This window comes from Branchiostoma lanceolatum, chromosome 2 (genome assembly GCF_035083965.1).
Source record: "Branchiostoma lanceolatum isolate klBraLanc5 chromosome 2, klBraLanc5.hap2, whole genome shotgun sequence".
Classification (NCBI taxonomy): domain Eukaryota; kingdom Metazoa; phylum Chordata; class Leptocardii; order Amphioxiformes; family Branchiostomatidae; genus Branchiostoma; species Branchiostoma lanceolatum.
The window spans coordinates 11,743,802-11,769,092 of NC_089723.1; the positions used below are offsets into that span (position 1 = coordinate 11,743,802).

The 25,291-nt window shown below is 41.5% G+C and overlaps 1 protein-coding gene across 1 annotated transcript in view; it reads left to right on the forward strand.

The window, feature by feature from the left end:
* Window positions 1-13,750: 13,750 nt before the first annotated feature.
* The window catches only part of LOC136427458 (potassium voltage-gated channel subfamily B member 2-like), a 109,612-nt gene continuing 98,071 nt past the window's right edge, over window positions 13,751-25,291 (forward strand). The window contains exon 1 of the mRNA XM_066416323.1: window positions 13,751-15,907. Within this exon, the coding sequence (XP_066272420.1) occupies window positions 15,335-15,907 (573 nt within the window). The 5' untranslated portion in view covers window positions 13,751-15,334. The remainder of the gene's footprint in view (window positions 15,908-25,291) is intronic.

Below are 25,291 nucleotides of genomic sequence, written 5' to 3' on the forward strand. Positions count from 1 at the left end.
TTGTTTATCAAAATGAGTTCAAATACACAGTGATCGTTTACATATAATTGTATAGTTAAGTTTCAGTGTTTATGCCATGCATACTGGTTTCGAGTTGTCTGTTACATAATATCCTGCTGATTGTCCATAATGATGAAAGGATGCAAAGAAATTTGCATAGAGAAAATAAAGTCAATTCAGCCAAATGTGGACTTGAACGTCAGTGCCGTGTCCCTGACACACCGCCGTGAAATTGTGCTTAATTAAGGCATCAATCCAAATCAATAAGGATTTGTCCAACTGCAAGGGCGCACAGAATATGACCGGAGTGTTCTGGTATGATCGAAAACAAATTGAGGATAGCTCGCGCGCTCTGTGTGTCTGTATCTTTGTGTGTCTGTCTCTGTATGCGTGTGTGCATGTGAGGAAGCCAGCTTAACTGTATATTACCATAATTCCATTGTATTTCATGGTCATGATTGAGCACATGCTGCCATAGCATTCTGTCCCCAACTGTTTTCTCTGCTCTTGCTGATCAGTCCGCCTGGTCTAAATGGAAAGTAGATTAAAACAGTCAAGTCAAGAGTTAATCAATTTTGGTGCGTCGATGCATCACAATACACGCCAGTCCCTGTACGCACAGAAAATTAATTTAGACACCGGCAAAATCCGTTGCCGTTATTATCCCCGATCAAGAATGGTGCCATGCCTGGATTGATTTTAATCATTCCTCCTATTGTTCTCCGAACAGGAGGTTTTGCACGTGGGGACTGTGGCAACATTTCAATCTTAGACGTTCGTCCTCCAAAGGCACCGAGGGGACGTTTGTCATGATCCTTTGCGAATTACTTGTCAATTATCTCTTGTACAGTTTGTGCATTTGTATCTCGAAAAATACAATCTATCAGAAAATAATACCCGCTTCTGAAGTGGAATGCTCCTTTAAAGGGTAAAAGACGTCGTGTTGTGAACTACGTCATAACCACCCCTGGAAGTATGCAGTAGAGTGCTCCGAAGTTCCTCCGAACGGCTAGGCATTATCGGGAAACCTATTCAGGCCAGCAAAAGTACCCATTATTCTCCTAATTAGGTAAGGTGGGTTGTAATGTAATATAGCTAATGTGTTCTTCACGCATTTGTCCCTGTCTGATATCTTGTACTTTATCTAGGTTACTGAAGGTAAGTTTAGCCCGAGGTGACTGAACAATCAGCTGACAGAGAAATAGTTTTCAAGAGTTTCCTGTCAAGTCGTTCCTCAAACAAAGTCTTTCATTTCCAGCATCCTACTGAAACAATTATCTTTCACCTACCAACTCATCAAACCAAGATCGCCAAAAAGTGTATAGCCAAAACCGTTCATCACTCTCCGTGTCCACTATATTGTGCGAGAGAATGAGTTCATAACAAAGTTATCTTCTAGAGCTAGAAAAGAATAACGTTACATAACGATTTGAAATATCTGCTAAACCGTTACAAATGCAAAAGATATTTGCTTACGGCAAGGATGGAGACGATTCTCTAGTATGATTCTTATTACGGAAATAAAGAAGGTTGGGTGATGGATACTTGTATATGACGTATAGCTTACGTGCACTGAAGTGCGAGCCCTGCCGATAACTGCTACATACGATTTTTCCCAGCGGGTGTCGTATAGGAGCATGAAAAGCCTTGGCTAACGATGTTATATGCTTCCTCAAAAACGCCTTGCAGAACGAACTGTTTTGAGAAACGTTAACGTTAACGATAAGATGTGATGTCACCGATAGTTTTAACGCTTTTAGCTTTGGCTGGTTGATTAAGAATGAGGTAAAATAATGATAACTACATGTAGAAAGGCAACATTTGCACGAGCAAATACAACATGTTTCACCATGGAATTTCCTTCCACATGCAAAAAGCGACTGTTCTTAAGTCACCCCTGTGCAAAAATGGAGCATTCCAAAATAAAGTTTAGTTATTATAAAGTAAGACCATGTAATGACCATTGTAAATATCAGCACCATCCAGACTAACGTTTGTTGTATGTCTGCAATGTTGGTATTTGAATAAATAATTGAATTGAAGACCAGTCAGAAATGGATCTCTTCCGATTTGAAATCCCATGGATTGGCTCTTCCAGGCACCCATATTCATACTGAACCCTTAAAAAAAAACACCTCCACTAAAAAACCTGGACCTTTTTGATAATCAACCAAGCCCAAAATTGACTTTTGAAAAGTGTCCCCCTCATAGAAGAATGGGCTCTTCCAGCGGTGTATATACATACATATACATACGTACATACACACGCAGACGCATGGGGCAGTGAAGTTGTGCCTGTCTGCACCTGGCAGATTAGTGCTCCTAATTGAATTGACTATTTAGTCCACCAGTTCACATGGTCAACACCATATATGCTCGAATAGCCAATTATCTCCCCCAAATACCCCGCAAAATCGTATTTTGAAGTGCTGTATACCAAAAGTGCGAATGGGATTCTTTGAATATTTGTTCAATGTACCCCCCGCCTAGCAAATTTCAGGTCATTCGACTGTAATTCCAGAGCACGAAAGGCCAAAACGTTTTTGGTCTGAAAATGGCCCAAAAAACTCAATAAAATCATTTTAAAGGCATCTATAGAAAATGAAGAAACATTCTAGTGGCAAGTGCTAACTCTTCCTGCATACCAAATTTAGCTCATTTGGCCCAGGGACGGCTGAGATGAAACCCTTTTGATATTTAACAGGAGAGGGAGAAGGAGAAGGAGAAGAAAGAAACATGACCAACAAGATTGGCGTTAACGTTGCCATGGCGACGGTTGTCTCTGTTAATGTTTTAGCTTTTTAGCCCACATGTAAATAGTAATAAGGACCTCACTTGCATAGATTATATCAGTTGATCACTTTCTCTACCCAATAACACAAGCTGTCCAATGTATGAAAGTCTTGTCTTCACAAAAAAGGATAATGTACCATTCCCACATAAATTATGTAAATGAGGCCCTTATATGAAATATTTATGTGTAATAATGGCCACATTTACTTAACTTCCATATGTTGCAGGAATGAAATCCCCAACATTTACCTCTATGGATTTATAGTATTTTGTCATTAATTATACAAATTAGGTATTGATTTTCATAATTGATATCTATCACATTCCTGTACAATTCCTAGAATTCTTGCAAACTGCACACAATATATATATACCATTAGGCTCGCTCCTGAGGCGCCGCCAAAAACAATATGTATCGCCCATATCTTTAGTACGGGCGAAACATTAACGCGCGCATACAAAAATAGTGCTTACCCTATTGGTTCGTACAGACCCTTGTAATGCCTAGCGGCACATAGGGCAGCAAATTTCTTTGCTGTTTCATTAGCAGGGTATAGTTTTACCAACAAGGGTTACTTGCTAGTCCTTCCCCTTTAAATAGGCACCCCGAGGCTTGAAAACTGGAAATATTCTAATTCCTGTATTCTTTATGAAATTGACATTAAATGTCACTGTTTACCACATTTGCGTGCGGATTTCTTATCAAAGGTGCTCAAAAGCGGCACAAAAATAAGCTACATGGTGATCTTTTAGTTTCACGCGCCTAGTGTAAATAGACCGATACCATAACCCACCTCCGTCAAAACGTAGAAATGCAAAATTAAAACATAAGAATGCAGCTAAATGTATTTGATGGACATGCAGTCACTCTCTCATTGGGCGAACTGCTAATTGTGATGGGCAGTCAGGATCAGTCTACTTGGGCTTGGAGTTTCTATCAGTTCTCACCTGGTATCGTGTTATTGAAACTTACTATGTGTACGAATGACTAGAAATTTGAGGGGTTTTTTTTCAAGTTCCAAGCCTCATAAATGCTTTGGATGCCTTTATCGTGCTGGAAACACCTCTTCGAACACGGGACCCCCATTGTACGTCCCTTCCGAAAGATGGTGCAGCCTTAAGCCTAGGTTACACATAGCCGAACATGGCCTCCCGACTCTCCCCCGACCATGGTTAGAGTGATTCGGGAGTGATTCGGGAGCTAGCTCGGTTGGCGTTCGGCCGAGTCGGCTGGCGTTCGGCTGAGTCGGCTGGTGTTCGGCTGCGCCAGCCGAATGTTTTGAAAATTTCCAAACATTCGGCTCTGGACGGAGGGTCTGAAATGGGTCGGCTGGTGTTCGGCTGGTGTTCGGCGCGGTCGGCTAGTGCTCGGCTGGTATTCGGGATTGAGTCAGTAGTAAAATTAGAACCTTAACCACGCCAGAAACACTACTGACTTACTCCCAACTAGTTTCCAACCTACCCATAACTCACCCCAAGGCCGTAGACAAAACTCTGCTAACTAATTCTCAACCAAGTGACTACTATCGGAACGTGGGCGAATCACCCCCGACCTTCACACGACCAAAAACAAAGAAGAACACTAAAAGCAGTATTAAAGCTAGCCATGATCCGAATTCGATCTCTCGGTGATGTTAACAACATAATAGAATGGATTATTTTAATTAAAACCGAAAATGACCCCTCTTTTGAAAGTCGCTGAATATATCCATTTCAATTCGTGAGAGGGTCTGCAATCGGTCGGGGTTTAGTCAGGAGAGATTCGGCAGTCTGCGGCTAGAGGTCGGGATGGTTGGGAGTAAGCTAGAAAGCATTCGGGGCCCATTCGGGAGTAATTCGTGTACTGGTTAGGAGATGATCGGCGCATCTTCGGCGCATGTTCGGCGCCAAAGATAGGCGTGGCCCAAAAACTGGTCAGAATGCTCCCGAACTACCTGTGTGTGTGTGTGTGTGTGTGTGTGTGTGTGTGTGTGTGTGTGTGTGTGTGTGTGTGTGTGTGTGTGTGTGAACACGATCTCGAGAATGCCTGGGTTGTCTTCATATTTGGTAGCGGCTTGTTTGGAACTGCAAGGGCCGATTTTGTTGAAGAGTTTGATAGAGAATAAGTCAATAAGGATCGTCACGATTTTGGGTGTAGATAGCTTACGTAATGATGTACATGACCATGGGCTTATTATGTGAATTAGAATGAAATGTGCATAATTAATGAGGAAAGTTGATAAATCCGCATCCCTTGATAGGACTCTCAAACATGTGGAATGTGTAACTCAGAAAGAGAGGAATATCGATAGATATCAATTATGCAAATGAGGATCTGATTTGCATAATTAATGAGAAAATACTATAATTTCAAAGTAGCAAATAATGGGAATACCATTATTTCTGCATTTGGAAGGTAAGCAAATCAATTGAAAAATGAGCGAAATACTGCTGACAGCTGACACACTGGGTGTCAAATGAAATTATCAAAACACAAAGGGATAAGAACTGACAGAACCGGTGTCTTGGTGAAAGCAGGGGTTTCACTGAGTATGTGTGGTCTGAAATACCTCTCACTAACAGCATCATTGAGCAACATGAAGATTTACATTTTGGCGAAGTTATGGCTTCGTGGAACTCTAGTTATTATTGAAGATGGTTTCCCATTTGACTGCATCCCAACGCTGAGTTGATCTGTATTTGGTGGCCCGAAACTGCAAAACCTGGAGCGCACACATCGAACGTTAGTTAACACAACGGATCTTTCCTTGTAGGAGTGTTTAAAGCTAGTCTGTAAAATAATCGAATGTGGATCACTGAATGAGCCCTCACATTAGAATATATGTTTGTACACACGCGTCCTGGTGTCTTTGATAAGAGACTTTTGGAATGATATGAGGCTATATACAGGGATGGCCTACATATATGGTCCGTAGTGCGATCAACGTAAATGATGTTATTCATATGTATGCATTGGTTTTCGCGGCTTTTACATGTAGTTGCTCACAGTTTTGCAACTAATCAAATAATCATCTTTTTATGGTTTATTTGTTCTTTCACGAAAATTATGCAATATACTAGTAAAGCGGAACGCGACAACACGGTATGATTTCCAGTCGCCACTATTTGTCAATAGTCGATACCTAAGAAGAAGAATGATTTATCTGCCAAGTATGATGGAGTGGGAGTAACCTGATTTATTTTCAGAGATCAGGGCAGCGCCCCGTGATCACTCGTCTGATAAGAAGTCCATTTTTTCTGCCTATCCCTTATCTTTGGACACTTCCAACCCAAAGAAGTTTAGCCCTTGGAAGGCCATGGCTTTGGAGGAAGGCCATATTGATATCATGCCGGCTATATAGAAACAGATACAGATACTTTTGAATGCAGTGAAGGAAATATGGAGAGAACGGAAATCAGTTACAATGTTAACTGAAGGGACCACCCTAAAGATTAATAAATAAACAGAATCAACCCTCACCAAATTAACAAATATACTTTTTCGAAGGAAGTACCAGAAACTTTGATTCACTTATTATCGTTTACATTATCACTGAATATTATCTATAATAACCATACTCAATATCAATACCAGTATCGTCAAATGAAATGTTTGTTTTCTTGCAGGAAATACTTCATGACAAGAACACCTTTGTCCTGCTCAGAAATTGGTGTCATGCCTAAGCTTTATCAAGCTTTCGTAGACATCAAAGGCATTTTCAAACAAAGAACGTATACCTTGGGCTTCTGTGCCTTGGTATAAAAGCCTAATTACCCGAAATTTGACGTGGGGGTGCCTAGGATACATGCCCAAAGGACCCCGTTCAGTTTTAGGAAGGTTTGATACAACTTTACGACCCTCGCACCGGTGGTACATTTTTGCACGGCAAAACATCATGGCCATGCGTTTATCACGTGAACGCCACGTGCCGCGCATGTCGGTGAAATTCACAGGGCAACATTGTTTTCTTCCATCGCGTCAAACAAGCGGCGGGTCAAACATATCAACTTTACTATCATTTGTCTGTAGACTACTTTGGACAGTTAATGTGCATGTTTTTTCTGGTCTATGCTCTTCAAGTATAGCGCTAGAAGGAGACTGAAGTGGACGATAATGGGTAACAATTCTTCATCATAGACCTCAGTATAAATACATGATAGCACGACTTTATACAGGCGGAGAAAAACTTACAGACTATGCATTTTCTTTTCAGAAGAGCTGATATTTCTTCCCATGGGTTAAACATTTGGCTCTGTCCACGCGGTTTGAAGGTAGATACGTTTTTAATAAATTGGACGATGATTGGTCATGGTACGTTATATATCTATTTAGGGATTTTGTGCTATTTTCATATCCAAAATGTATATTTTGGTGTCCTATTCCCTGTTATTTTAACCAAATTACTTGAAATGCGGTATGGGAGTGCCTAGGACATATGCCCAAAAGATGTTATTAGCACTTTTGGCATAAATCATTTCCAAATGATTTCTTTTTGGACTTGAGGCTATTTTCAGACCAAATATGCATATTTTGTACTCCTATGCCCTGGTATCGAAACCAACTTACCTGAAATTTGGTATCGGAAATATGCCCACATGACTTCCTTCACTTATTCATTTCGGGATACTAAGAGTGTATACATGTACTTAGGGTTCCTGTGTCATCATATGGAAGAAAAATGACCTGGAATTTGGTATAGCGATAACCTTCTCACTCAACATTGAAGCGGGTTGACTTTAAAAAAGGGGTCTACTTTGCAAGGGTCTGTTTTGGGAGAGTCTATTCTTGCATGGGGGTGAACTCTTTGAAATTTCCATTTTGGAGTGAGGTGATGTTGGGACCATTCCTGCAAAAGGTTAATATGGAATAGTTCATATTTCATGGGAGGGAGATCTAGATTAGCCTGGAATCCATCACATTTAACGGCAGCGGAGCTTGGGTAGCGCAGCGGAGCTAGGGTAGCGGCCGGAAGCTAAATAGGATGGATTCCAGGCTAGATCTAGATGGAGTGAAATATGCTGTATTTGCTCACAGACGTGGCCTTTCTAGTTTCAACGTTATAGTTATGATCACTCTGCTATACATCATCATTACCACCTTTATTTCTCATTATCATTGTGCTCATTAGTATCATGATAGGTTTTCTTTACTTGTATTTACTCTGTAAATGTGAGTTATTGAAGAGCAGCTCGTTGATGAAAGAACAATAAAAGTTGGCAGATCAGTGACCCCCCAATCTTCTAACATGACGCTGGGTAGACCACCCGGTTCACCCGACAACCAACTCAGGGGCATCTATCGAGAGTCGGGGTAAAGTTGATGTTACAGAGAGCTAGCTTTATGAAGTTAATGATTTGACTGAAGAATACGTAGAGACAATGTTTTCCGTGGTTAAATTGAGTCTAATTATGTAACGTTAGATGTCATAAGTCGTGACTGTTTCAAATTTTTTGTTATAGAATAATACTTGCGTAACCATACTACTTGAGATTCACTTGTCTAAAGTAATTCTTGAACTACGTGCTATATCTTTAACACACGGAAAATTTAAGGATAACTACACTCTGTAACGTTGCGCATTACTAAGATTAGATTTATTGTACGTATACAAAATTTAACATGTAACATGTCACATGCATCCTATTTTTATCATATCGTTTCAGGGAATCGACAGTGGATGAATTCGGTCGTGAATTAGGCTGTTGCATATGACAAACAAAAGGCAACTTGTGAGTCTTATCTTGGGGATGTCAACCTATCAACAAGACATTTCACGGAGATAAGTATGAGTGATGCCTCCATACATGTATATATAACGTATGAACAACCTGTCAATCGTCTGGAAACGGTCTTGGATAATGATAGTAGTCCGGGCAGATAATCATTACGTGATGTTTCTTAGGCGTATCACAACAGTTTGCTCCGCACAATCTCACGCTTCCATGAACTCGTCTTGGTATAGTGAAAGATATGAGTGTTTGAGGCCGCTAGGGGGCGCTGCAGCTGGAAACGTTTGAATGTGCTTTTCGCGAGTTAATGAATCCGAAAACATATGTAATGGGGGGGAAGTATGTGTATCTATGAACAGGCCTATCATGATTTTAGTTGCATATTTGGTTACGTTGTCTAATTGTCTCGTCTTTCTGTTGACAAAACAACAAAAGGCTAATTCAAAAAGGCGCATGATAAGTACAATACGAGTGAGCAGAGGTCATGTATTACTGTGGCACAACAACTATACCATCAGATAACCGTGTTAAAATCATCACACATCTACATTGGAATAACAACGATAATCCGTTCCTATCTTTTTTAAATTCGATTAAATCCTTAAGTATCATTCTTATCGGCCCTTAAATCCATCTGTGCTGGGTACATCATTACACTGACTACATAATCGGCTCATTAAGTCTTCATTTTAAAGATCTGACACAGACAAATGAAAATATATCCATCTCTTGTGATGCCTTATCATCAACGACAATCTGTAACAAGCCATGACTACGACAATGACATGATATCAAAGCTCAATCGTGTAGTTGTTGTCAGAACCTTGACTTTCAACGTTACATGTAGTGATAGCTAATATTACCCTGAACATAACTGTACACAATAGATGTTCAAGACGACATTGACAGAATATAACCCTTTGGCATCATACCATGCCATTGATTAGAATAAACAAGGGAGCGAATCTTTCTACATCAAAGCCCGATACCATCTGCGGCAACAATTTTTTGCCTTAGCTGTTGCTAAACCCAAGTGGACATTGTAAAACATTGAAGGAATGCCACTGCTAACTCAGGCCTAATCAAAACTTAAGAGAAAAGAGAAAGTCACCACAGGCTGGAACGAACAGCGACACAGTGTTCTTCTCTTAGAAGGAAGATACACGTTCCCTGATCTTATTACCTGACGCTGGGATTATTCCTATACAGACGTTTTCCATACATTGAATATTCTTTGCACGCAGGTAACCCAGAGCCATACATTTGAGGTGCCTGTCAAATTTGTTTCTTTATGCGGTTCCAAACGTCGTGATCACGTGACATAAAATGTTGGACAAACGGAAGTCCACTAAGATCATGTTGTGTAAAACCAGGAAAGAATATTTGGAAGCAATTGTAGAATGCTTGGCTATTTTCTAAAATGTCATCTTTCTAAAATGTAATGTCTGCCGCTATAAGTAGCCGGTGTAGGTGTCGCTTTTGCGGCGAGAACGCGATCCCAAACGTGGCCAAGCTTGTATTCCCCTCGTCCCGGTTCATTACTGGTGTTGACTTCCTTACCCAGACCAATGTAAGTCAACATCGGCAATATCAGGGAAAACTGAAACCATCAGAACACTGTCAAAATTTATGAATTTGTCACCTCATCATTAGAAAAAAAGGCCGTAGTAAAGCCTGAATTCGGGGCTATAAAAATCGTACGACGATGGATGAAATCTTAAACGTGTTCAAAATCCTTTTTAGCGGTATTTCCGTCACATGGCGCTCGCGATGGCTAGTTTTACGTGGGATTTACCTGCGATTGACCACTCACAACTACGATGGACCTACGAGGTATGTGACCACGACTTTATATATTCAAACTATTGCACACGGTTGTTCTCAAACGTACGACGTACGGCGCAATCATGACGGATATAATCTCCACCGCAGGTACGACTTAGGATATACATGTATGTGGCCGTAGCTTAAAGGCACTGAAAACCCCAGAGGGGAGTGATCTGGTTCTGCTTATGATATTTTTCTGAATCCAAGAACATAATTGTATAGGCAACTTGACCTTGGACCTGGACTAGGCAGCAGTTGCATAATACATCATTAATTTTCTGATAACCCCCGAGTACCCTTTAGACCAATTGCAGCAATGTGTAACATATTATATCGCGAACAACCATTTGACAAACTTCCACTGGGGAGCTGTTAAGAAATCTTGGGTTGAGCTTAAAAATTACCTTAAATTTTGCAATTTGTTTCTGGATATTTTCAGATCAATTACAGCCAGGTGTAACATGAAACACATACTAAAGACTTCTTTTATTGCTTTGACCCCAAAATTGTCCTGGGACTTCAGCAATTATCCCATAGGAACCAATACGTAAGGGATGATTCCCATCATGCATTACACCCAATAGATCTGCACGAAGGGGCACTACTCAATTCCTTCATTATGTATCGCCCATACCTATAGTATGGGCGATACATATTGTTTTCGACGACGCCTCAGGGGCGAGCCAAATTTTTACTATATTGTGTGCAGATTGCAAGAATTCTAGGAATTGTACAGGAATGTGAAAGTCCATGGGACGATAACTCAAGAATGGCTGGATGTATTGTCTTCATATTTTGTAGGTGGGTAGGTCTGTGGGAGACTTTGTAATGATTGGATTTTGGGCCCCCAAGCGACTTTCAATGGTACTGCAGGGGAACTTTCACTTTTCAAATCTCGTCTTTTGAACATGCTATAGTCATGATTTTTAAGTGGTGGATAGCTCTTTGTTAGGAAAATACGTCCTGTAGATTTGGACCCCCTAGCGGTTTTTTTTGGAACTGCAGGAGCTGATTTTGACTCAAACTTTGAAAGAGAATAATGCAAGAAGGGGATGACGGATCATCATAATTTTTGGTGTGTAGATAGCTTAAATGATGATTTACATAATCATATGCCAGTTATGCAAATCAATATCTGATTTGCATAATTAATGAGGACAGTTAATAAATCAGCTGAATTCTATTATTGGACTCTCAAACACATGACATATGTAACTGAGAAAGAGATAAATATCGATAGATATCAATTATGCAAATTGATACTCAATTTGCATAATTAATGACAAAATACTATAAATCCATAGTGGTAAATGATGGGGATTTTATTTTTGCACCATTTGGAAGTTAAGTAAATGTGGCCACTATTAGACACAAATCTTGCATAGAGGGCCTCATTTACATGATTTATGAGGAAATGGTACGATATCTTTTTTTGTGAAAACAAGATTTTCATACATTGGACAACTTGTGTTATTTTGGTAGAGAAGGTGATCGACTGATATGATTTATGCGAGGTCCCTATTTGCATGTGAGCTAAAAACGAAAACGTTAACAGAGACCACCGTCGCCATGGCAACATCTTTTTATGTTGCCAATCTTGTTGGTCATGTTTCTTTCTCCTTCTCCTCCTCCTCCTGTCAAATCTTCAAAGGGCTTCATCTCAGTCGTCCCTGGGCCAAATGAGCTAAAAGTATGCAGTCAGAGTTAGCACATACCCCCAGATAGTTTTTCAATTTTTTTGATAAATGCCTTTAAAATTATTTTATTAAGGATTTTTGGCCATTATCAGACCAAAAACGTACATTTGGGCCTCCTGTGCTCTGGAATTACATCCAAATGACCTGAAATTTGCTATGGGGGTACAATGAACAAATATTCAAAGAACCCCATTCGCACTTTTGGCATACATCACTTCAAAATACGATTTTGAGGGGGGGCATTTTGGGGAGATGATTGGCTATTTCCCTCATATGACCATATTTGGTGTTGCTAGGTAGGTGGCTGGGATCCCAGGTGGGCTAATTCGGTCAGCCAAATATGAGAGAGCGCCTATTAACATATTTACGGATTTATTAAACTCCACCTGATTGCTTGAAATAATCAATTCAATTAGGAGAACTAATCTGCCAGGTACAGACAGGCACAACTTCACTACCCACTGGCTCCTGCCCTTGTGTTGTTGATGCTGTGTCCTACTGAAGTTATACGCAATTGAGAAGGTTCAAAATCTACGCCTTCAAAACTTTTCTGCTGGTGTTTTTCGACATACATTCCACTCTGTGTGTACATAACGTTATGTATATATATAGCAATAACTTGTTTTCACTTACACCAAAAGTACGGAAAGGCTCATATCCCTACAAACGTTTGTGTATCCTTTCTTTAGCAACATTCTTTTTAATGGTGGTATGTGTCAGTGTTACAGTACAGCTCTCGAAATACGCATCAGAAATTTGCGGTACGTTTAGCAGAAATTTGAGAGGTTCCAAAGAACTGTTCGCTGCGTCATGACAAATTGTCTGGACTCTCGGATTGCGGATATTATTCCACAGAAGAAATCTAGATCTTCAGCAAGATTCTAGTTGTTTACATTTTGAAATTTGCATGATACTTGTTGGTCCATACACAACTGGAAGAGTCCATTCTTGTATGAGGGGTTGATTATTAAAAAGGTCCAGGTTTTTTGGTAACGTTAGAGGCATTTTTGAATGGTCCAGTATGAATATGGGTGTCTGGAAGAGCCCATCCATGCATAGGGTTCCAACTTGGGAGAGATTCACTTCTGGCTGGTCTTTAATTCAATTCTTTATTCAAATACCAACATTGCAGACATACAACAAACGTTAGTTTTTTTGCATTAGAACTGTCGCTTTTTACATGGGGAGAGAAATGGGCGATACATGTTGTATTTGCTCGTGCAAATGTTGCCTTTCTAGTTATAGATGGTTCATTTATTTCTTCATCTGTGAATAATTTTTACAAATTTGGTTGACTTTGTACTCATAAAGATGTGGTCTTTTGCAAAAAAACACCTGCTTCTGGGGTTGTCTGCGTCTTTAACTCAAGACTTCACATTTGTATCAGCATTTGAACATAACCTATCTAAGCAGATATACAGGGATAAATCGCATATGGCTGGTCTGCGGATCGTTTTTGTATCGCGACTTTGTACAGTTACGTCATAAGGCGGGCTTGGCAGCGCCTTTTGTCACAAGGGGATCGCTCAAACCAAGACATATACAATGTTGACCTGAGTTCCCGATTACGCATTGGCTGATTTAACGGCCGCAGCACTATTGGGACCTGCAGTAGCTATTCCCTCACGTTTCGCGTGCGAGCATGCCCTAATGATCGTTTTAGCATAATTTAAAACTCATTTGGGAAAGGCCACGTGACAAGGAGGCGGTATCGGGGTAAGAGGCATCCGTTTCATCAGGCTTCATTTAGTGCTGAGCGCCTGAAGGAAACGCAGGTGAAAATGTGGGGTCCATAATGCAGTGTCTCGTCAGTCGGGAGAGAGCAGCGACAACACTCGACATTATCATCGCTGGTGCAGCACACGGACATCGTCCCGTGGGCCAGAGGGCGATGCCTGGGACAGTCAACTGGGGTTTGACTTCAGACAGAAGATGATTAGAAAATATGTCGAATTCTATGAGAGACTATCTTCAGCTGGTGCCATGCGCAGGCCCAGACCATCCTACAAATAACAGTCAGCAGGTTTCTCCGGCTAAGTCTAGGTAAAGCAGTGACAGTGTTTGTGTTTGTACGTCACCGAACGAGAGGAGGTGGGCGCCGCCATACAGCAGCACTGATTTCCCGCTTGTTGCTGCCGCCTCTACGGACCTGAAATTTTCCGGGAAGATGGTCTCTTGCGGAAGGGTGAGCGGTTCTGTTCATGTTTCTGACAGAGATAATCTTGATGAGATGGGTTAACGTTGATGTTAGCCGTTAGCTGGGGCAAACGGACCCTCCGTGTGTCATGACACTGTGTAGAATTTTACCGACTTTCCCAGAATAGACCCAAATTGCGCGCGGTAAGGCGCGGTAAGGACCGCCCCTCTACATCTGTGACAGAATCAATGTCAGGACGTGAGGGCGAAGGTTGTGAAATCTGGACGTGCATGGATTGTGTTGTCGCCGACAAACGGTCGTATATGGGCGTGATTGACACGATTCAGGTAGAATAACAATGAGACACGCCAATGCACACAGTGTGAACGCTGTTTTATTGCACCAACAGAGCAGCCCACTTCCAGCGCTCACCAGGGACACGTCAGGAGAGCGTACACGTTTCTCACTCTGCCACCATGTCATGGGATGATTTATTCAGAGCCCTTTCTTTCTTGCATGGTAGATCCCGGCACATACGTTCTAGTGCGATTTTACCGACGGGAGCGGCTTGTAAGCGGCTCAGGTGACCGTGAATCAACTTCCTTGATAGGTGCTTATGCAGCGTGCGTCCCGATAACAATCAGGCCGCTGAGATGGGGTCTTCTTACATCTCGGGGTGATCCAATATTGGTAGTAATTGAGGCGTGGGCTTAGCCTGGGACATCACATTGGAAAACTGAAAACAATAATCCAATGACAAGCCCCTTGATTGCATAACACCATGCAGAGGTCGGTCAATTAAAACGTTGACGTAGATAATTAAAAGTCCTGGCCATTCACGCGGCCACTGCGGTGCGTGGGCCGACGTTATCCCCTCCAATTCTTAATCCATCATAGAGCTCATCAGGCATTATTGACTTCCTTCTTTGACCTTTCACCCTTGACCCTTCGGGTCGAGCTCACTTTGTCTGTCCTCCCTCTCTCTATATCAATTCAAATTGTTTATTCATAACCGGCCGTACAGAGTTTGGCACGAGAATGCATTGATGATATGGTGGCAGTCTGGATATAACGTGACCGTTTTCTCGTGTGGTATCCTGGTATTTAACCTTCACTACGTTTCTCGATGGATACAAATCTTGTTCTTCGCTGAGACAAAAACGGAGTCCCCATGGCGATGATGCAGAAGCCGAACTGTCTGGTGCGAGCGGACATGGAACACCCTGTACCAGAGTCGTACCTGATCGTCCGCAGCAAGGCCATGCACCGCAGGGTCATTCTGAACGTGGGCGGCATCAGGCACGAGATCCTGTGGAAGACTCTAGACAGAATACCCCGGTCCCGGCTGGGACGCCTGTGGGAAGCAAACACCCATGACCAACTGTTAAAGATTTGCGATGAGTACAGCCTGACAGAGAACGAGTATTTCTTCGATCGGCATCCGTCTGCCTTCGCGTCGGTACTGAACTTCTACCGTACCGGCAAGCTACACATGATGGAAGAGATGTGCCCCATCTCCTTCAGCTTAGAGCTGGACTACTGGGGTATCGATGAGCTGTACCTGGAGTCGTGTTGCCAACAGCGGTACCACGCCAAGAAGGATCAGATGCTAGAGGAGACACGGAGGGAAGCCGAACAATTACGGGAGAGGTCCGGAGAGGACTTCGGCAATGTTTGTTGCGCAGAGAAGAGAAAGAAACTTTGGGACTTACTGGAGAATCCCAACTCCTCCATGGCTGCTAAGGTAAGACGCACTCTGCTGCTTCTACCAATCATACATAATGCATGTTTTATTTGCGCGAACAGGATGTGCTTCAGCATGGTCAAAATACTCACCGCAACAGGAACAGCTCCGGAGATGTTGATGAAAAGAAGAGCGGAGAGTAGATGCAACAAACATGCAAAATACGTCACGGTACAGCACGATCTGTCATTAGAAACAGCAGATGAGAGCAACAAAACAAACGTTAGTTTTGCACAACCCATCAATGCCACCCATCAAGATTCAATGCCATGATGAGGCCTAATCAGTATCACTGTTTTTCACACAATTGTAGATATCAATAGTCACCTTTAGTGGAATACGTTTCATCTGGTACTGGTACACTGAAGCGCTTATAGCTGATTTTATACTAATCCATATGAAGCCTCCTACACACCCAAAACGTTTTCTGTTCCTCATAGCTATAGCCATACCGGCCAGCCCACCTTTCTTAATCAGTGATGAATATTGATTTTCTTCACAGCTGATACCCTTTAGAATCCGTGTGAATAACTCTATGACGACTAACCGTTATTCCTAATGTGTTGAATACACGTCAAATTTATAGTCTTTAATCTATAATGTTATATTGCTGTGATGGTCACCAAATTTAATGAAAGTAGTGCAAACAGCGAACAATTTTAGGACCTATCCGGGCTGTCCCTATAAAAGATCTCAACTTTCTCATCTCAATTTTCGGACTGTTATGAGCTTCGTTGGTACATCCGTTCGACCACACAAAGGTATATAACAGAGAGTAGGATATCCAGAAATATTGTATACAAGGATCTTTTAGCATCATAGCCATCATGGGGTATCGGCCGATAACAAATATCAAACCTCCAGCGGCAGTACACATTGCAACATAGGTGAAAGCCATCGATCATACCTGATATTCTTTCAAAATGATACAATGTGCAGACAAGAATGATGACCCAAACTGATAGGACAAAAACGTCATTTATTATAAGGTATGCTCAAAATATGAATAAAGGCTGCATAAGGATACTCCGGGACTGACGGAACAGGAGACAGTAAAGATATATGTTAAGATACCGTAATATTACCCGTCAACATTAAGTATTATTTGTTGGGCGAATTCTACAGCAATTTTATGCGTATCAAAGTTATACAGAAGAAGACCTTTATTGCACTGTACAATGCGTATAGCTACAGCTATTAAAACTTATGCATAGTACAAAATAGAGGTATAGAGTCAAACTTAGCATCCTAATTACTAATACAATAAGGGCTAGCATACATCATTAGTTTCTGTATTTTTCTAATGACAAAGCAGTCTATTATATAATTACCTATTTTTGCATTGTGGGGGTCGTTGCATCTAAAGATATATTCAAATATGTCTGTAGCATTGAGACTCTTAAAATCTGTTGTACTTGCTTTGAAAAATGTCAATAACTCGTCTATAACCTCCTAGAAGATGTTCTGCTGGCAAGACAATATTCATGAACCGGAACAGCATCCATTGGCCACCAGAGTCCAATTGATAATGTTTCGGCCCATGGATACTGTCTCGCCACTTGAAGATCTGCTTAGCTTGTCTGCTCTTGCAGATTAACACAACCGCACAATACTTGATAATGTTAACTGCCAATATAAGGAACACGGGTAAAGCAAAGGTAAACATTATAACCACTTCAGATAGTTCCAGTATGGTGCGATTGACTCAAATCATAAGAAATAGTCATCCTGGTCTCCAAGAGAATAAGACAGTTGTAACGAGAAGTGGTAATGTCCTTGCACACAGAGCATTCTAGTATTCACGAGCCCTTGGTCGTTGACATTTTCACCCCGAGAACCAATCTTTTCCTCTCTATCCCGCCTAGACACGCACCACGCAACCATTTTTCCGGCTAGGACCGCTTACTTTCAATGTATGGGTTGGCCCCCTGTTCAGAGAAGAGAAATGTCAAAACCTTGTTACGAAATCCCAGAGTAAGTCTATAACTTCAGACACCCCTGTATATTGAAGGACAGACATGATGCATATTCGTTAGGAAAGTTGGTTGCCTCTGGAGAGCCAATGTATTGAAAATAGCCAATTCTGCATTGTGAGATCGTAGAGGCAATGTATGGTGCAACTTAAATTTATTAGGTAGAAACGGATGACAGCATCTACTTTGGAATATAGAAGCAACATATTCAACAGTATTCACGATCATAAGTGGTATTACTGTCTCTCATTTATAGATACCATCTATAATTGTGCAGAATGTAGTTCGTAGCTTTGCTCATAAAGCCGTAGATTATACGAACTTTCAAACGTCTACGTCGAACCGAGTACAGTTTGATCTAACCTCCTTGGTTTGATCTACGATCATATGAAGGATTTATGTGGGCCCTGAGTGCGTTTGTATGTTTCATGAGAAGCTGTTAGGCATAGTTAATCCTAGCCCTGTGCAGCTCGTAGGAATAGCAGTTACGCTGCTACAATTCAATAGCAATCCCGACAGGGGCGCTGAGCTTCGTTGCGCAAGGCATACTCTCTCGCCCCCCCCCCCCCCCAGCATCAGGGTTTTTATTCCATACAACAAATTCTTGGATGTCTTCGCTTTTATCATAGAAGATGTAATATAGGACACGAATGTATAGAAGCAAAGTGTCAGAATCAATAGTGCGTCTTGAGCTGTCAATTGAGCCGGCATGGCGCCCGGATTCTGTCAGATAGGACGCCATGTTTGCTTTCCTTTGTCTGAATGGTAACATGAAGCTGTTTGAAATGACGCAAATTGCCTGGTTGCCAACCATAACGTCCACCATACGATCAAAAGAGACTCTCCAGCGTGACATGCGTATTTGTGAATGCCACTTGCGTGTATATGTACGTCGTGAAATGATATTTGAATTTTCCGACACAAGTTCGAACAGCTGCTGGTCGAGATGGCCAAATGCTCGGGTTGTGGTCACAGTGCTCATCATGGATGATGCTAGACGGGATAGCACTCATCTGCAGCGCTAGGGTCATCTCAGGCAATCCAGATGGCAGTGCGGCAAACGAGATGGTTAGGAGGAATTGGTAGCCTGGATATTGGTGTTACTGGGAAACGCCAGCTTCCAAATTGCAGATGCTCCAGTGCGTGTTAGCGCTTTATTGCAGGACGGTAATTCATCGCTCTGCACTTTTCTTTTTTAGTAGGAGAGAAAATTGCTCATAAAGAGTACTTTGCTATGACCCTTTCAGCTACTTACTCTTTAGGTAGACCTGTTGTAAACAAGAAATTTTTATTTCAAGAGAAACCCGTCGTCACTGGTCATTCAGGGAGAAAAACGCATTTATGAAAGTACCGTGTCATACTGCAGAAATGGACATCTATCAGTAGGAAATTACATATGACTGTACAAGCTTCCTCTTATGAGAAGTTCCCTAGCACTCTGGGCAATTTTGCCAAACATTTTTTTCACCATTCTTGGAACTACAGAGAAAGCCATGTATGAAATTTAGATAGCTTACCTGAAGTGTACTCACACATCTATTGAGCAAACATATCGCGTGTTGAGCGTACGCTGCATGGGCGTTACGCAAACAAACCTATGATTGTGTAAGCTCCTGATATACGTTGACGACATCAAGTACGTCACTCCTGACTAATTTGGACCATGACATCCCAGGTGGTGTCTGTAATAACGATTTATTTAGTCCTTCCTATGGACGACAGCATTACCTGGAGTTTTTAATGGAAGAGTGGTATTTTCTGTTGTCAAAATACCATGTACAAATTACATTGCATTTTTACCCTTAGGACTAGTACACACATGTTGGTGTTTTACTGAATTTGGAGAATACCAATTGATAGTGGATACAAACTAGACACTATGAAAAGAATATGGCGTGTAGTAGAAATTACCATTAGGCCACTTCATTGTGAGATTCAGATGCTCTGATCATTGTTTTCTGCAACTCGTGTGTACATCATCGTGTAAATGGCACTCTTAACTATAACGGTTTTGGACATGTGTGGACAAATCCTAGGTTGTACCACGTCGATATGTTAACCTGTCGATTACAATTCCGATTGCCGGAGATATACATACAAAAATGACACACTTCTATTAAAACATTTCAACTTTTTATTTATTCTGTGTTAAGGTATGAACAAGAAAAATGCCTTTAGGATATGCAGTTGAAGATGAACATCAATTATCCTGGATTGTCCACGACATGATGATGAACGCTCAAAGCTGTTCAGCTTTCCCTCTGCTTGCTCAACAGAATTTGATACAGTCCATCCTATAGATGAATTCAATTACATTCTAGAAGGAGACAGCCCTTACTGTGTACAAATAGGTAATTATGTCAAAGAACATGGCCTTATTTGTACTTGAAAGATATATATATCAAAGAATGTTTAGAACTTAGAACAATTAGTATAAATGATACATCAAGTTCAACATGTTGATTTATTCACTTACTTGTACTTCATTTGTATCCACTTATTTGTTTATATGTACAGTTGTAGAAAACTTTACGAAAGTCGCTGTACTTTTGTTGTGTCAATAAAGATTGTTCTAAGGATGATTCATATTTACGTCAATTGGTTCATGTCATTTGCATCATGGTTGTGTTTGAAGGTCTTGAGTTTTTGTTCCTGCCATTGTGAGAATTCGAAGAACAAAATACTAGTCTAAGCATTTAGACCAACCGTCATCAACGCCACAGATCCATCCACGCCATGGGGACGGGGAGGCAATGTGCTTTACTGTCTAAAGGCCAATCTAGCTTCACAAAACTCATTAGTCGGTCCTTTCCTGTCTCTTATCGGCCGCATTACGGCGCTATACGTGGAACGAAATATTTCATCACAGCTGTGTGGATGAGACAAGGTGAAGGTGAAGAATAGGGTCCGGTTCGCTTTCTCCTGAGTCAACCCCACGGGCGCCTTTCTGTTTTATCTACGGACAGTAAAAAATGTGAATCTTCGAGACTCTCATTTAACAACATCGTGATGATGGGTGTCTTTCAGTTATGGCTATGAGTTTTTCAATAGCTAGTGCTGAAAAAAGTGAGTAAGATGGAACACGAGAAAATTAAAGCTGCAGATCTTTACCCTGCTTCCCTTTTTGGACTCCGATTTCCACGGACTGATTTGATGAATCTGGTTATTGGCTTTATACGTTAGCTTCATTCTGTTTATGATGCCCTTTCAATACAGCTCTTAAGCCTACACGTATCATAATCTATCCATGTCACCGTTCCAGCCGAGAAGCTGGGGGAAAACATGACAGAAATCGTATAATATCTTATGATACATTTTCTATGATATCAACAAGCCTACATTGTACAAGTAAATCTATAAACCCGTTTGAGCGTATTGAGGTAGGAAACAACGAAATTTTGCTTAGAACTTTGACTTTGCTTAGAACGGAAGAACAGTGCAGCAAATGATGCCGGTATTATTGATTTCAACGAAACACTGATCATATATATGTAAGGAAAAAATGACGGTGTCTTATAATCTATAGGTGGTTAATCAAGATATTGATTTTCCCACATCATCCACTGTAATAAGTAAAGTGTCACCATTTGGAAAGCAAGTGTCAGAGACAGTGTACTTATTTGTAGTGACTGTCCCAGTCATAGTGGCTTGTAGTAAAGAGTCGATATAAGTATAAGGTGTATATATACGATATATATTTTCATTCTTGTAGGTAAAGGTTGAAATGATGTGACATTGTACATATTGCATATTGCCTCAGCCAATGGAAACCCGTTATGCGTACGTGACATCATTGATTCCCCGGTAATCGTTACGCACCGTTAGTAATGTATGTGTTTCTGCATAGTCACACATACATGTATACCAGGAATACCATCGTTAATGTTAGCATGAGTAGTGAAACGCCGCAAATACGTCTGTCACGACGCTGACATATCCATGCCTGTTCACCATTTATGTCAAGAGTTGTGAACAAATTTTTTGCATGACAAATTATCCTAGAGAGGTGATTTTGTTTCTTCTGCACAATTTTTTACGATCCGTCATATCTGGTTGGATTATGGGCTTTGGTAGATGGATGGGTATTGAGACAAGGAGAGACATTAACGTCTCAGATGGCGGCTGCCATGAAATGTCGGGCGTACCTGATGTTTGATGAACAAACAGATTAAGTTCATAGATCTTACCTGCGACACCTTAAGTTCCTAGTGCCCTTGATCAAATTTTGCACACCTTTGAAATATTTGTAAAATTCCCGTTACTCCGAATGGCAAGCTCTCAAAGTTGTAGTTGGCCATGACAAAGCTGGGCATCTTTGCAACTCATCATGATTTGGACATCCTGCTGAGGGGAATTGTCCAAACGTTCACAACTAAGTGACAATTGAAAGCACGAGAATGTCGTGCAAACGCCCAGTTAGCCCTAAGATATCTTGATCGTGCATAATCTTCCAATCTATTTTGTATTGTCGTCATTCTTGCATGTAGAACATTAAAACGTGTTCTATTTAACCAAGTAGGTTGATTAAATTTCCATATCCTACTCCATTGAACTGTTTGATAACCCTTTTTTACGTTCATGGAATTCATGCATGTGTTCATGTAGGCGTTTATAATTTTGAATTTTGTATCCTTTATATCAGAGGTGAAGAATTCGTATGGGTATGACATTCCATGCAAATTTGAATAATCTACTTAGTTTCTGTTCCACCAGTAACAATGCGTAGGTCAGTAATGATATGCCGTTTGGTACATGACGATACACCATTGATGCTAAAACTGTTATCAAACACAATACCAATACTCGACTAATGAATAAGAACCGATATGTTTAAGCCTCCGACACAAAGCAAGAATTGAGTTCGGCCGATGTGTCAGCGAGCTCCAAATGGGCATTTTCGGCCGACGTACGGCCGACGTCCTGGCGATTCCACGGGCTTCGGGCGATTTTTAGCAGCTCGGCTGACGTTCGCGGGTCACTGGAAGCTACACTTAAGCCGGCGTCACAATTCATGCGAGCATCGGCCGATTTTGTAGATCGCCGGAAGCTCGCCGAATTTCAATTTCGCCCGAGTGTCGACCGTATTTTTCGCTGAAAACCTGCCCCGTCACAAATTGAACGGAGCTCGGGCGACGTCCGTCGAACACTAATAATCATAAATCCCACAAAAGACGGTACCATGTATCAACTGACCTGGTAACAAGCTCAAATTTGGACTAACTTTACTTTCTGAGTTGTGGCAAATCTGTCGGGCATGAGTGAAGTGGGTGGGCACACTGAAAATAATAACCTGAACAGGAATTTTGTCATAAACCAATCCGAATACTAGCGCAGGAGCCACAAAGTCAACAAATCAGTCGTTTAACCCCGATCCAAACATTTTCAGCAAACGGAAATCGACCGAAGCTCGGGCGAACGCCGTCCGAGCTTCGGCCGACCGTTGATAAGCCTATCGACGCCCTGCCGACGCCTGGGCGTGCCTCGGCAGACAAACATGGATCTAAAATGACTCAGTAGACTTTCAACTAGTCATTTTGTGGAGGAAAAATCAGGAAGTCAAGTCAAGCCTCAAAAGTCAAGCCCAAGTTCATTACTATATAAATTAAAATATCCAAACCAATACCAAAAAAGAAACAGGAAGTATTGTCTTCGGTGTCCACATTTTATCTATAATAAAATTGTTTCAAAATTTAACTTTGCAATTGAATTGTCTTTCATTAGAAAAGTTTGGCAGCATTCTTTGACAAGTTGATATTAGTATTAGTTGATATTTAAGTATTATTTTTTATCATCTTATGTTATAAACCAAGATGTCGTTACCTTTTATCTATAAACAAGAAGGAGTTCGGCCGGAGCCCGTCCAAGCTCCCATCGACACCAGTACAACGCTCGCCCGAAGCACGCCTTATACTTTTCATGAGTCGGCCGGAACACTGACGACGGCTCGCACGAGGCCGAAGAGTTCGGGCGACCTCCGACCGACCAAAAATCGGGTCTAAAATCCTCGGATGCCCGCCCGAATATTGACCGAGCGCTGGGCGTTGCTCGGGCGAGCTACGGGCAAACCGTTGACGAGCTGTGCGAGTTCCAAAATCGTCGCCGAGGCCTCGCTGAATTTAAGCGCAGCTTCCAGTGCCCCGCGAACGTCGGCCGAGCTCCGACAATTCGCCCGAAGCCCGTAGAATCGACAGGACGTCGGTCGTACTTCGCCCGAAAATCGCCATTTGGAGCTCGCCGACAAGTCGGCCGAGCTAAATTCTTGATTTGTGACGGGGGCTTTAGGGCTCTGTCACACTTGTGCGTATATTGAAGTGCGCATAAGTTCCGCAGTAACATTTGTTTGGTTTAAGTACAATTTTCGTGGAGGAAGTTGTTTTCTACTTTGACCCACCGTTGAGCAGTCTAGTTATCAAAGAAATAACTTATTCGGCTGCAATCCTAACCTAAACCAAAATCATGTTAATACTCAACTCATGCGGGCTTGTATATACGCACAAGTGTGACAGGGAGAGCTCGTCAACAGGTTGCCCATAGCCCGCTCGAGCAACGGCCAACGCTCGACCAATATACGAGCGACAATACAACGATTTAAGAGCCTTTTTTGTCGGTCAGAGGTCACCCGAACTCGTCGACCTCGCGCGAGCCTCGCTCGGGCTTCCTACCATTATCGGACGACCGTCGTCGGTATTCCGCCCGACTTTTGGAAAATTGGGAGTGCTTCGGGCGAGCGTTGTGCTGATGTGGTGGGAGCTTGGACGGGTTCCTGTCAGCTAATCAATTTGACACCTGGGTTGAACATATGCCATTCCTTAATTGTTTAAGGGACAAAATACTGCTTGTTGTATGGTTGCTTGTACATAAAACTTAAAGGCAGTTTGGTTCATAACTAAAGGACAATGTATTAACTTGTCCATGAATGCTGCCTAACGTTTGTCATGAAAGACAATTCAATTGCAAAGTTAAAGCTTCATTGAAAATAATTGGTTGTAAATTAAATGTAGACACCGCGGATAATGCATCTTGTTTCTTTTTGTGCTATTGTTTTGGATGTCTTAACTTATTCATAAACTGAGACTGGAATAAAACTTGCCTTTCTGAACCAGCATGTATTTTCCCACAAAATAGATTAAGTTCAAAGTAGCCATTCATTACAAACGTAACAAGATTGGCAACGTAAAAAGATGTTGCCATGGCGACGGTGGTCACTGCTAGTGTTTTTTAAACCACATGCAGATAAGGACCTCATAAATTATATCAGTTGATCACGTTCTCTACCCAAATAACACAAGCTGTCCAATGTACGAAAGTCTTGTCTTCACGAAAGAAAATGTTGTACCATTTCCTCATAAATCATGTAAATGAGGCCCTAATCTACAAGATTTATGTCTAATAATGGCCACATTTACTTCAC